A 14,182-nucleotide genomic window follows, 5' to 3' on the forward strand; every position below is an offset into this window, starting at 1 on the left:
GCTTAAAATGATGGAGAAGTTTCCAGCCCAGTGGGGTATCATTAATTGCAATACAGAAGACAAGAGAAGTTGCCAGGTTAGAGGAAGGAGATGGAAAGGCATGATGCACTGGTTTGCAGATATGGTAAAATTGGCTTCCAGGAAGCCATATCTTTTTAAATGTCAATCAACCATGGAAAATAAAGAACAAAAGCCTGGAGAGAGGTTGGAGCCCTGGCTGCATATTTGGCAATAATCTACGTAAGGGCAGAGGGAAGAGACAAGGAGTCTATGATAAAATCAGAACCTCTGATCAGGGGTTGGGAGAAGGACTAGGGCCTTGTGATAGACCCAGAGAACATGCAATCTGAGCTAGAAGAAAAGGTCAGCAGGAAGTTCATGATGAGATTTGAGACAAACATTTCAACTTGGTGATGAAGGTTACTGTGATATTTTAAGGAATTTACAGGCTACAGGCTTTTTGATAACCGTGAAAAGCCAGAGAGAATTCTGACATTGAAGGGAAAGCTCAGAGGAGCAGAAATAGGGGTGAAGTGACACGCTTATTTTGCTGTTTACGTTTTTTTGTTGTTATAATGGGGGGACAGGATGATGTCTTAGAATGAAGCTCAGTCTACCGATAGATTTTTCCAAAGAACTCATGTTTCGGAGGTAGTGCGCTGACATAACAGTTATTACGATTGTGAAGAAAAAGGCTTCGAGGAAGCAGTGTAAAGGCAAGACCATGAGACACAGGAAGATCTTCAAAGGTACTACCTTTCTTCCTCTGTGGGACTCACCCTTCTATATAATAACTCTTCCCCAAATCTCCCAATTCTTGCACAACATCTTTCTGGCGCCACGTCAATCTTGTGTTCCTCCATCTAATCTAGACATATGAAGAGAAGACTCTTCTCTTTGTGTCATTTCCTCCCAGCAAGTCCCTCCCCAGCACTGTGCAATCTGGTATCTGCCCTTACTTTCCTGGAAACTCCTCTCTAAAATCTCCAAAGCCTCCTAAACGAGAAATTCAAAGGCTCTGCTTCAGTTCATGTTACTGCTTTGACACAGTTGATAATCAATTCTTTTGTTCCCAAGGGTATTTTCTCCCCTCACTTCCACGTGCCACACATGTCCGGTTGTCCTCACACCATTCAGACTGGAAAGGTTTTGTGAGTGTGTGATCCCCTTTCTCTTTCAACTTTTCAATGCTGACGTTTTCCATGTGAGCTCCCATCACCTCCTCCTCTCACTTGGAAGCCTTGCTCCACACTCCAGCTTTTTCTATGTCATACGGGCTGAGGATTCCCCGATACTGTCTCCTTCTCTGAGGCTCAGACGGATATGTTGACCTCTGTGCTGAGTGTATCCCATTGGGCTGTTCAGTACATACCTCAATTTCAGTACTTCCAAAGCCAAATTCAGTATATGCCTATGTAAAATTGTTTTTCTTTTTCTATTCCCAGACTCAGCTGTTGGTACTGCCATCCACCCAGGCACCCACGCTCTCTCATATCCATTCCAAACCAAACCATTGAAATTTAAAAATTCTATCTCCCCAGTATTTCTTAACTTTGTCCTCTAATCCTGAATACTGCCACCACTACCTCTCCCGGATCAAGGTTTTGTTACCTCTCATGGACTATGGCAATAACCTTCTACCTAGTTACTCTGCCTCCAATATTGTCCCCTGATGAACAACTTCCCATAGCTGCCACAGTGCTCGAAAATAAAAATTAGACCCTGCATCCTCTACTTAAAATTCTTTAATTGTTCGCCATCTTCTATAAGTCCATAGGATGAGGTCCAAGCTTTCTAATATAAAAGGCCACATATGATCTGGCCAATCTCTTTTGCTGGCATTGCCCTGCTCTGAAACTTACACTCCAGAAACATTGAGCTGTTTACAGGAAATGAAGACTCTACTCATGCTGTTCACCCGTCCACGCCTTTCCTCCTTCTGCTGGCCACTCTGCTTCTGCCCACTTGGATATGGCTCTCTCCCTTCCATCTTTTTTTTTTTTTTGGCCGCGCCATGTGGCATGCAGGGTATTAGTTCCCTGATCAGGGATCGAACCCGTGCCCCCTGCATTGGCAGCGTGGAGTCTTAACCACTGGACTACCAGGAAAGTCCCTCCCTTCCATCTTTTACCATCAGCTCCATCACCATTTCTTCTAAGAAACCTTTCTTGACTCTTCCTCGGCTGCCCCCTACCACAACCCAACGAGATGTTAACAACCTGTAAACTTCTCCATCATTTCCCTTAACGCATTAGATAGCATTGATATTTACTGTGTCTGTATTCCACAACAGATCGTGGACACCCCGAAGGGCATGTCTAATTTGTGTTTGTTTCCTTGGAATAGAGCTCATGATCACAGGTTCATATCTGGCATACTCCCACCTGTTGGAGGGATGCTGGAAAGGCTTGGAAGAACCATTCAGGGAAATGAGACAGTTGATAAAAGGTGAACCAAGGAAGGAAGGGGATTTATTGCGGGTCCAGTTTAAGTTATATAGAATAAACATCGTAGTGAGGCCCTTATGTTTGTTTCGTGACTTTTATCAAAAAGATTCTTCAGCTTGACGTGGAAAAATAGATGGTGAGTATCACCAGGAGTTGGTGATTATTCAAGGAGGGGGAAGGATCGTAGGGTGACTAAGCCAGCTACAGAGACGACTAAAGCCAGAAAGGGCTAAGGTCTATGAAGCAGAGGATAGAGCCAAAGGAAATAATGAGGACAAAGAGAGGGTTGGGTGGGCCTGAGAGAGCTAACGATAGAAGAAGAGGAGGACAGGGTGTGAGAGAGAGAGAGAGGGAGGGAGGGAGAGAGTGGCAGAAATTGAGAGAAACCACAATTCAGAATCAAAACCAAAGTACTGCCAGTGAGTAGAAGTTCAAGCTGCTGGGAAAATCATCTGTGGATTCATAACCTAACAAAATACAATAAAAATCATTCTATTGTTTAATCAATATGTTATTGTGATTAAAAATCTGTTTGTCAGTTGGTGGAACCTTTTGGTACTTTGTAACACATACTATAGTCAGAGACTCTTACAAATTGCAGAAATAATGGCAAGTTAGCTTTGGGATGTAATTCTTCTGCTTCTTCTGGAAGCAGAGTATCCCAGTCCAACGCTCAGTTACATAATCTGAATTTTGTCCAGCTTTCATTTTGAAATAATTTTTCCCAAAGCATGGCAAACAAAAATCATTCTAGTCCCTCCTTTCTACTGGGCAGTTTCTTTCTCTATTATTTTAGCATCTTGAGAACACTTACCACAGATGAAGCAGGTTGTCTTTAGAATTTCTTCTTTTTTCTGTTTTTCACTTCTGAGATCCGCAAAAGTATCAATGATAACCCCAAAAATCAAGTTAAGAACGATAATGATGACAATGAAATAAAAAAGAAGGTCATACACCACTCGGGCAGCAAACAAGGGCTCCTGAAATAAAAAATTTTAAAACATTAAAAAAGAAGCCCATTGTGTATATAGATATATATACACACACACATTTTCGAGGCATGTTGATTTAGCATATTGTCTAGCAGAAAGTATATATTCAACCATTGTTTGCTAAATATGAATAGTATTCCAAGTTGGAAAAATAAGACCCACTTTCTATCTTTGTTTTCTTTAAGTGTGAGGAAAATTTTCCAGTCTGTTCCCAGACCCCTTCCATTCCCTAGGACTTGCACTTTTCCTCTCCAAGGGAGGGACTTACTGTGTATTAAAAACCACTTTACGTGTCATTGTGCTAAATGCGTTTTGGTGCAGTGGGCCCCTATCCCAGAAGCTGCACGAAAGGTAGACAAATACCAGTCCCAAAGGTCAGAGATCAGAGATTTGAGGAGGATATAATGATCCGTCCATTTCTGGAGTTGATTTTGTTCTTGGCCTTATAGAGTTAAGTACATTCAACTCAGGCTTATTTCTACTTGACAAATGGCATTAAAATACACATTAGAGATCAGATAGCCTAGATGTTTCATAGATGAGGAAACATGAGATGAACGGACAACGTGATACGGCTGGCCTGTTGGAGGACTGAGATTATTCAAGCTCCCAGCGTGGCCCTTGAGACGTTGTAGCCAATGAGAAATTTTTCAGCCTTGCCATTTGAATATACAAAATCCTGTTAGAATTTGCTCAGATTTGATATTCCTCCTCGATAAATAATAGAGGCTGTTCCTATTCAGAGGCAAAGAGTAAATATTCATGCCTGAGAAACCTGACAGACAAAAGGCAGCCTGGTTTCTGTTATTTACGTAACAATCAACTCCTCCATAAAGACTATAGTCGAAATATATATAGTTGAATATAACTCTGTCCACAGTTCAAAGGTGTACAGAGTTCATGACCCTACTAACATACATAGATTTCTAGGACATTAGCTGTTTCTATGTAATCCCAGTATACAGCGAATTGGTTTCAATGGCCACCGTGATACTGTTAAAGCAAACAACATAACATGCAGTACCCTGAAAACAAAAACCATATTGTAAATGCTGTTAAGAAAGGTTAAAACAAGATCATGTGCTTCTTGAAAAACCATTTTTCTCCAGCTTTTACTTCTTTTGAGGGTCTTCTCAGCACATCTCCCACGCCGCCACCGTTCCTGAGGCCCTGGTTCAGGACAGTCACGATGCACATAAGGAGGGTGTCACACGTTCTTTCAATTCCATCTTCATATTCCTCAGCAGCTACAAAAACAAACAAGTCAAACAGTACAGCAACCTCATGCTTTTAAAACACACTCTTATGTACTGTCAAAGATCTATTTCTTTATAACTGTGTCAGGACACAGTTTTCTGAAGGGATATAACACGTTATTTTCCATGCGGCAGCCCGTGAAGCCCGTGACTGACACAGACTCAGAAAGCACGCATATAATATCCCCAAATCATTTTTTCTTCCATCGGTGGAAAATGACAGAACGAAAAGGACAGAATATAAGAAAGCTAATATTCATTGCGCATTGTCGTGATGTGGGGAGATTTCAGTGAGACCTTCTGAAAACACAGTTAACTCACCCAGGAAGCAAAAGTATTGTGGGGGGGAAAGAGTTTGTACAAGGAAGCTAGGTGAACCCAGCTTTAAATTCTACTCTGTTCCAGAACTGGGACTTGGGCAAGTTACTTAATCTCAACGTCCTCATCTGTAAAATGAGGGGGGGGGGTCTGTTTAAGGATTAAACCCTTCAGAGGGTTATTTAAGGATTATATTTAAGGTATGTAAAACACTTTGTACAGACATTGGCATACCCATAGTAAGTTAAGGGCTCACAAATTGGGGCAAATGCTATTTCACTTCTTTAGTAAGTGTCTAAATTTTTCTGAATGACCAGCATGGAGCTACAGGTAAGAAGCACGATGCATTTATGTAAACAATTTATTTCATGTAAATAATTTATTTTATGTGAATGTGTTTATGTGAAAATATTTAGGGACAAACGGAGAGAGATAAAAAAGTATAATGTGACAGGAAAATTCCTAGTCTTATTTTGTTTAAAGATAAAGTTACCAAATATGGTAGTAATCTCTCAGTCATTTAAAATAATAATAAATTCACACCAAATTGGATACTAGAATCAGGATTTCCTAAATTAAGTAAGCAGAAATGTACTTTTCTTGTTACAAGATTAAAGAACCAGAGTGGCACTGAACTTTGGAATGGTGTAGCCAGTCTGCATGTCACGGCGTGAATGTAAAAACAACTACCACCAAAGGAAAAAGAAAGAGAACGCTTCTACTGATAATTTTGTGTACCTGACCCACTACAAATAGCCTGTCTGGTACTTTGTTATGAAAGGGTTGATTTTCTTCTTGTAAGCTGACTTCAACATCACATGGACGAGGGATCCGGCATTTTCCCTTTATTCAGAGCTGCTTCTTTCTAAAACATACTCCTCAAGAGGAGGGCGGAAGTCAGAGAAGGGTAAGCATCAAATGCAGTATCAAAGATACCAGCAGGGTCTGTGCTGGACCACTTCCCGTAGAGGTGAGCACCAAGGCACATTCTGACTTAGAAAGTAGAAGAAATAAAACCGCTTTTGGAGACAGGAGAAATGAGGAAGAAGTAAAGCTTGTGGTACCAGCTGTCAGAACAGCAGAAGAGGCAAGAAGGGCAGAGAAGACAGTGAGAAAGCGCAGTCTGCACAGTGCTTGGTTAGGTCCCCGACACCTGGTGGTGGTGCTGGCTAGGAAGAATGCGAAGAAAATAGTCAGAAATGTGTACGAGAGTTAAAGGAATTTTTGAAGAGAAATATGGTTTTCCAGCAATGCAGTCACGTGCAGTATGTCTATATACTACTTTGCCACGGTCAGACGTCCAATCAATCTTCTATCTAGTGGCAGGATCTGCATTCGTTTATTTCATCAGCAACTACCTAGTCATATGACACCAATGTTTACTAAAGACTGATTAAGTACCAGATTAATCAGTTTATGGAAGCTACAGGAAAGTGCTCCCATCTCTCCCCAATAATTCAGAAGTGAGGTTGTCTGCTCTTTAATAAGAGGTGAGCTAGTAAAATCCACACACGATTCACACGAGTAGCCATTGTGAAATAAAATAGATTGGCTGCAAATACATAAAGAGAATTGGCTTTCTGTGTGACATGTAAACAGCGGGAGAGTGCCCAGGTCAGGGTCAATGTCAGCCATAGTCCAGCCCACTCACTCCATAACGAGTGCTTGGGCATGCCAGTTACACAGTAGCCTCTAGGAGCTCGGTTAATAAGGTTTTACCTTTGTGAGATGGATCTATTCATCATATGTTAAGCCAAGTTCCCAGGCCTTCAGGCTGAGAGCCAGGCCCTGAGTCACGATGAATTCACCTAAATAAATGCCACCTTGTGGAGACCTATCTACATAACCAGCTCTCCCCATGCCAAACCTGCTTCATGTCAATATATCAAGAGCCCTTGCATTAGGTGCTAGAAATACAAGTGGGAAGACGAAAGTGCTGCAGCCCCCAGGAAACTTATGGTCCCCTAGGAAATGTGGGTAGCAGATGAACAGAGGCAGTGCAGTACCATGGGTACTAAGGAGGCAGGATGGATAAGCATCTCATGGGCTGGGGTGTCAGGGGTAGCATCCTAAAGGAGGGGGCACCTGGGCTGAATATTGAAAGAGGGCATGGTTGGCCAGTAGGATCAGTGAAGACATTCCAGGCAGATAAAATGGGATGAGCGAAGGCAAACAGGCATGAAAAAACATCTGGAGTGTCTGGGGAATGGCAGGTGGATTGGGATGCCAGGGCCTCTGGGATCTGCAGGTGAGTGCGGGAGCTGTAAGAAGAGAAGTAGGTAGGGCCAGATTATGGAGAGAGTCATACACCAAGCTAAAGGGTTTAAACTTTATCCTGAAAGCTATGGGGAGTCACTGGAGAATTTTAAACAGAAGAAAGGTGATTTAGCATCTAGTTGGCAAAGCAGTATGAGACAAAACATGAACTCAAATAACAAGACAAATTAACACACGATAAAAGCCACAAGGGCGGTGCAAAGAGATCAGAATAGAGAGAGAACTTTTAATACTAAGGATAATGAGGGGGGAGTCCCTCAATGGACTAAGACAGCAGTAGATAGGCATTTCACATGGCACGGGCAGAGAGCCCCGGAGTTAAAAAAATTGCTTATATGATGAAGAGCCACTAATACCAGTATGTAGAGGAGTGTAAGATATGGCTGGAGATAAACTGGCAGTTCTCTGAAAAGCTCTAGGGAGTTTGGATTTTAGTTGGCAGGTAATGGAGCATCGTGGACACCTTGAGTTGTGGGTAGGGAAGGACATATTCAAAGCAGTGATTTCTGACAAGTAGCCTAGTGGTGATATAGTAGGTAAATTGAGGAGGAGAGAATAATTGGAGGTAGAAAGACCACTTAGGAGGCAGTTGCAATAATTCAGGCATGATGTGCTATGAGCCTCAACCAGAGTAATGGCTGTGAGAATGGAAAGGATGAAAGATCGGGAGCTGACGGGACTCGGTATGAAGGAGACGGCAACGTGAAGTATCAGACTGAAGCTTCCAGCCAGCGGTGACCTGGGAAAGGATGGTCTCACTAAACCACAGAAACAGACCATCTGGATGGAAAAACTGGATGCCGGGGCTTTGATGAAGACAAGGAAAGAATCTCAGATGATTTTTACGTTTATCGGACAAGAAGACTTTTAAAAGGCTAGAGAGGACAAGAGCTGGGAGAGTACTGTGATCCAGAATTAAGGAAGACAATAATTTAAAGATGAAGAGAGTATCAAAAAACATCAGAATTACAGAAGGGTCAAAGGCAATGAGAAACAAGAAAAGGTCACTGGATTTAACAATTAGGTCATCAGGAAAAGCATAGGAAGATGTCATAGGAAGATGGCAAGTAGTTTAAGAGATGGTTGATTCAGAAACTGAAGGAGAGAGTGTAGGTCAACTGTTTTATAGAAAAATTTAGTGCTGAAAGGAAGGAGATTAAGAGGATATTAGTTTGAGGGGATAAGAGAATGCAGAAGAAGGTTCAGTTAGGACCCAAGAGTGTATATAAGAAGAAAGAGAACAGATGGTAGCAAGGAAAAGATTTCAGGTGCAAGAATAAAGATCTAGCTAATGGTGGCAAAGGGGTAAGGATGAAAACAGAGGTGGTTATAAAAGAAGTGAGAGGACACGTCCTTGTTTACATGCATAAAGGAACAATGAGTGGAAATAGACTTTAATGTGAAGACATTTTAAAGGAACTAAGTATATTCATGTAAAGAACTTAGAACATTGCTTGGCATATGTTTAGGGGTGTAATAAATTCCAAGTATCATAATTAGCATTATTATTGATAGATGGCTGTCAAATCTCATGCAAAGTTATAGTTTTAATATAACCAACAAATTCTATACTTAATATGAGGTTAAATTATCCTCATTTTCAGTTTAGGAGTATTAGAAAGGATTTTTTCTTAATTCATAATAGGGGTGTCTCATATGAGGAAAGGAATAAAAACATATTCTATTGACTCTGAAATACTTCCCCCGATCTGAGGTGTTAGTCTATAAATTTTTATGGACATGCATAAATAAAAGTATTTATTAATGCCATTTTTTTCTGCTTTAACAATTAAATAATTCCCTTTTTAATGGTTTCTTAGAAGCAATAGATTGTCATTGAGACATATTTGAAATTCTGAGTACAACTGAGAACCTCTTGTTTCTTGGCCTTACCCTTTAATCACAATCACCTCAATATGGAATTGCTGATTTTAAAAAACTTTAGGAAAAAAAAATTAAAAACACGGGGCACCCAGTAGGAAGTCAAAGGTAGTGTGACATAAAGACTGACCGGTTCTGCTATACATCAATCATTTTGACTAAAGTAAAATACAAAAATATATTCAATTTGAATAACTCATAAATGTCGGACATCTGTAAACCTCTTTTTTCCCGTACATTCAAATGATTTTTACTTAGAAAATAATTGCAAATAATTTTTTTGCCTCAAAAAATCCTTACTTTTCTAGCAAATCAGTTTTGGGGTTTTTTTTAGGAGAATATTTTTGTCTAGGAAGTCAGGGAAGTCTGCAGCAAATGAAATAAAAGATTTCTGTTTTTTTATTCAACTGCAGTCAGTTGCCAGTTGCCATGAGAATTCGCTGCCTCTGGGAGGATGACTCTACCCGCACCTATGGAGCCTCCGCAGCAGCTGGCTGCTCAGCCTTCCACTCCCCGAGGCTTGTTACCATGCTACTGCGCGTGTCTGGGCCTTCTGTAATGCGGACCTGCTGTCCACTCGGTAACAAACCACGGCCTTCACAAATGCACGCTAGGGCTTGCAAATTCAGCTTTCATCCTGGGGCTTCCCTGGTGGCGCAGTGGTTAAGAATCCACCTGCCAATGCAGGGGACACGGGTTCGAGCCCTGGTCCGGGAAGATCCCACATGCCATGGAGCAACTAAGCCCGTGTGCCACAACTATGGAGCCTGTGCTCTAGAGTCCAAGAGCCACAACTACTGAGACTGCGTGCCACAACTACTGAAGCCCGTGAGCCTAGAGCCCGTGCTCGGCAACAAGAGAAGCCACCGCAGTGAGAAGCCCACGCACCACAATAAAGAGTAACCCCCGCTCACCCGCACGCAGCAACGAAGACCCAATGCAGCCAAAAAATAAAATGTAAATAAAATAAGTAAATTAAAAAAAAATTTCATCCTGGTCTTAGACACAGCAAAGTTATTTTTACATCTAAGCGACACACGCTGCCCCACAAACACCAGGTTCTGGCTTTCATTCTACTTTTGCAGTTAGACACACGTGGCCAAGATTTAAAGGTGGCGGGGTTACAAGGTCAGATCCGCAGAGTTTTCAATCAAATGGATTTTATCACTTACCATGTCAAATGTAAGAAGGTCACAGAAGAAAGAGCAGATTAATACAGGCTTTCCTGTAGCTTTTAATACTGATTTACAAATGATCCCCAATCGTGAAAAGCTACTGCCACCATCTCTGGATCCCACCAGCGTCCCTGTCACACCTCCAGTGCTGAAATCCCTCCAGGATTCTTTCCTCCTTACTCTGGGAGCTTTCCCTGCAAAATCATACCCACAGCTCCCAGTTCAGGTCAGCCTAAAAAAAAAAATGCAGACTTTGCCCCTGGGGCAATACACCTGGAAGAATTGTCCCCTTTTGTCCACAGGGAAAAGGGAAGTTCTGTTCTTTGTGTAATGTATTAGGTGAAAATGACGGTGATAGCAGTATTATGGGAAGTCTTTAATGCGTTTGCATTCGGAGGTATAAACCAATGTCCAAACAGACTCTGTGACAGAACAGACTTTCTCAGCCTCAACACTGTAGACCTTTGGGGCTGAATAATTCTTGGTTGGGGGGGAGTTGTCCTCTGCATTGTGAGACGTTTAGCAGCACCCCTGGCCCCTACTCGTTTGCTAGATGCTAGTAAAACTCCTCCCAGAATTATGACAACCAAAAATGTCTCCAGACATTGTCAAATGTCTGGGGAAGAGAGGAGAGAGTCAACTCCAGTTGATAAATACATAACAGAGAAGATTTACTTTTTTTTAAGAAATTGCCTTTAGAAGACAATACGCATAACGAACATCTATCCAAGCATTCTATGAGGAAGGCAACATTAGGCAGAATTTTAACCATCTCTAGATTTTGGTTAGGAAAGAAATAATTTATAGAGATTAATCCTTTAATTAGGAGGCAATAAAATTTAGAATGTTGGAGCACAGGCCTTGGAATCAGAGATCTAGATTTACTAGCTGTGAACGTAATGTCTCTGTCCTTCAGTGTTTTTACCTATAATATGAGGATAGTTAGCAGAATCTATCTATCCCTGGACATGCTTCAGGGCCTTCACTCATGCTGTTCCCTGGGCTCAGAACGGCTCCTTCTTTCTCTTGGCCTTTCACCCTCCAAGTCTCAGTTTAAATAATCCCTCCCCAGAAGGGCCTCTCTGTTTATCTACAGCTAGGCTCTCTTGTGATTACCTATCATAGCACCATTTGCAGTAACGTATTTTGTAACTTTTTATGCTTCCCTCACTATTTTATAGTTTCATAATGTTCAGGATTATTTCTTTATTCAACACTGTCTTGAATATGGTGGCTGGCCCACAGTAGAGGCTCAACAAATATTGCTGTATGAATGAATGAATACACAGAGTTTTTATAATTATTAATATCATCATCATCATCATCATTGAGGACCTGTACTGATCTGACTTAACTATTCCTATTTTACAAAAACACTTCATTCTGTTGAATGTTAAGATCAAAATGTCACCATGAGTAAGACTGTACGAAACAATGACACTAGGATACCTGGCTGAGCATCTACAACAATGCCTGGGAAACTGTAGAAAGCCTAAGCTTTGCAGACTTGCACAGGGTTGGGCGGCAACATCCTGGGATGTGTCCATACGTGTATGACAGAGAGGATCTCATTCTCGGAGGGGGGGCTTCAGCGGCTCCCTCACTGTACCTTAGGGCTGGATGAGCGCTGCTGGCTCAGCTGCTGTGCTGGGCCCCTGGGTCAGCCGCCTTTATAGACTCCGGCAGGAGGAACACTAGCTTTGTTTTTGGTTCACTGGCAAACCAATATTTTGCTCTTAAAATCAAACCACTGTTACAGTGTTTTTTTTGTTGTTTGTTTGTTTTGGTTTTTTTTTGCGGTACGCAGGCCTCTCACTGTTGTGGCCTCTCCCGTTGCGGAGCACAGGCTCCGGATGCGCAGGCTCAGCGGCCATGGCTCACGAGCCCAGCCGCTCCGCAGCATGTGGGATCTTCCCGGACCGGGGCACGAACCCGTGTCCCCTGCATTGGCAGGCGGACTCTCAACCACTGCACCACCGGGGAAACCCAGTGTATTTGTTTTTTTAAAAAAGTAAATAATTTTTAGAAGAGCAAGGCAGAAATAGGGTTACTCTACTTGGGACCATGTTGTTAAAATACTCATGCTAACAAGAAAGTAAATTTTTTAACATACTCTTTTTCATACTCTGTCACAGAGAAAGAATGTTGAATTAAAAAAGAGATAAGTACTTATAACAATAAATTGATGCTCAAGGTGGCCAACAGATCCTAAGAGCTATTTAAATCTAGCCAGCTACTTAAACTATGTCTGAGTTTTTGAAATAGCTCTCTGTGATTTTTTGAATTGTGGAAAATGGGAAGAGTAAAACGTCTGCAGATCTGAAGTTGAGATTATGACAAATTCTGCAAACCGCTGACAAATGAGATTGATCTGCTCCCCCAGATAAGATACGTCATTGAAGGGATTAGTGTGGGAAGGAGTCAGAATCAAGAGAAGCCAGTAACGGGTTCAGACGAACTTCACATTGGGAATATTGGCAAACATGATGTATCTGGGCTTTGGCAAGGAGGCTTTGAGAAGGAGTCTCATGAGATATTTTTTAAAAGAAGGAGGAACATGGGATAAGTGGTCGTTTATTTAAGGCAGATTTCTTTGTGGGTGAATAATGCACAAAACATGACTATGTTAATCTGAAAGCACATTTCTGGTGGCCACACACCAGAGGACTCTGTCCTTAGCACTGTCCCCGTGCAGCACTTCTAGCACCTTTAATGAAAATCTTTTGAGGTTGGCAGAATTTTTTTTCTGTTAAGAGCCAGATGGTAAATATTTTAGGCGTTGTGGGTCACATACAGTCTCCATTGCATCTTTTTCATTAAAGAAAAAAAAAAACTTAAAAAAAAGCTGCAACCATTCTTAGCCCGAGGGGTGTACAGAAACAGGTGACAATTCGTATTTCCCCACGGCCCAGGTTTGCCAACCCGTGTTCTAGAGCTTATCAAACTTGAGGATGACGTGAGAAAGAATGAATATTCTGCTTAATAGAATCAGGACCCATAAAGATACCATGAGCCTCATGGCACGTGAGCACTGGAAGGGACCTGAAACCTAGAGATCATCTGTCAAGAAGTCCCTCCTCTATTCACAGGACAAACTGGGACAATCTGGGATTATGGGCTGGCAGAAAGATATAGACATAAGTGCATGGTTTTATACTTGAAATCCCAAACTCCCAATTATGTGAGCACAGAATAGGCATTTATGGCTTGACAGCTGAACCAGTGAAGAACGGCATTTTAGCCAAGAGTCAGTCAAATATGGGTCAAGCGTGTGGTGTGACTGCAAACTGCACCATCCTAAACATGGTCACACCACTCAGCTTCTTGCCTCGGAGTGTTACATGAAGAGTCATCGCTGTAATATGTGAGGAAGCTGAAAAAATTGGAGGTATATAAGCCAGGGGATTCATGTAACGGGATTTTAGAAACTTCAGAGCACAGCAAAGCTACACAAGTAGAGAAGGAGCTGGTTTGTGGTTTATGGGCCTGAACTGGGTACCCAGGAGGTCAGGGGGGAAAGAAGTCTGAGTGGCAGCTGTTCACAGTGCCTGAGCTGCTGGGACGCGGAAATGGAACATATGCATGTGTTTAATTCTCCCTTTAAGTCATAGAGCATTTAGTCAGTAGAAGAGACTGTCCATTTTTGTTGGACTTCAAGCAACAGTCCAGCATCTTAAGGCAAAAGGCAACTTGGGGAAAAAGGCTCTATCATTATGACCAAACAATGTGCTTCCAGATGGAAGTGGGGAAATCCATCCTTACGCTGTGATTAACTCTTGCTTCCCTCATTTTCTCTGAGTCTGATTTTGCCCTCTGTAGACATAACAGAGACTAAA

General features: G+C 41.9%; 1 protein-coding gene across 3 annotated transcripts in view; it reads right to left on the minus strand.

Moving 5' to 3' along the window:
- The window catches only part of ITPR2 (inositol 1,4,5-trisphosphate receptor type 2), a 527,727-nt gene that overhangs the window by 62,737 nt on the left and 450,808 nt on the right, over positions 1–14,182 (minus strand). For all 3 annotated transcript variants that reach the window (XM_060024473.1, XM_060024471.1, XM_060024470.1), the window contains 2 exons: positions 4,556–4,686; positions 3,262–3,427 (listed from right to left, as the gene is read on the minus strand). In XM_060024473.1, coding sequence (XP_059880456.1) covers positions 3,262–3,427; positions 4,556–4,686 — 297 coding nt within the window. The remainder of the gene's footprint in view (positions 1–3,261; positions 3,428–4,555; positions 4,687–14,182) is intronic.

This window comes from Delphinus delphis, chromosome 11, assembly GCF_949987515.2.
Source record: "Delphinus delphis chromosome 11, mDelDel1.2, whole genome shotgun sequence".
Classification (NCBI taxonomy): Eukaryota; Metazoa; Chordata; class Mammalia; order Artiodactyla; family Delphinidae; genus Delphinus; species Delphinus delphis.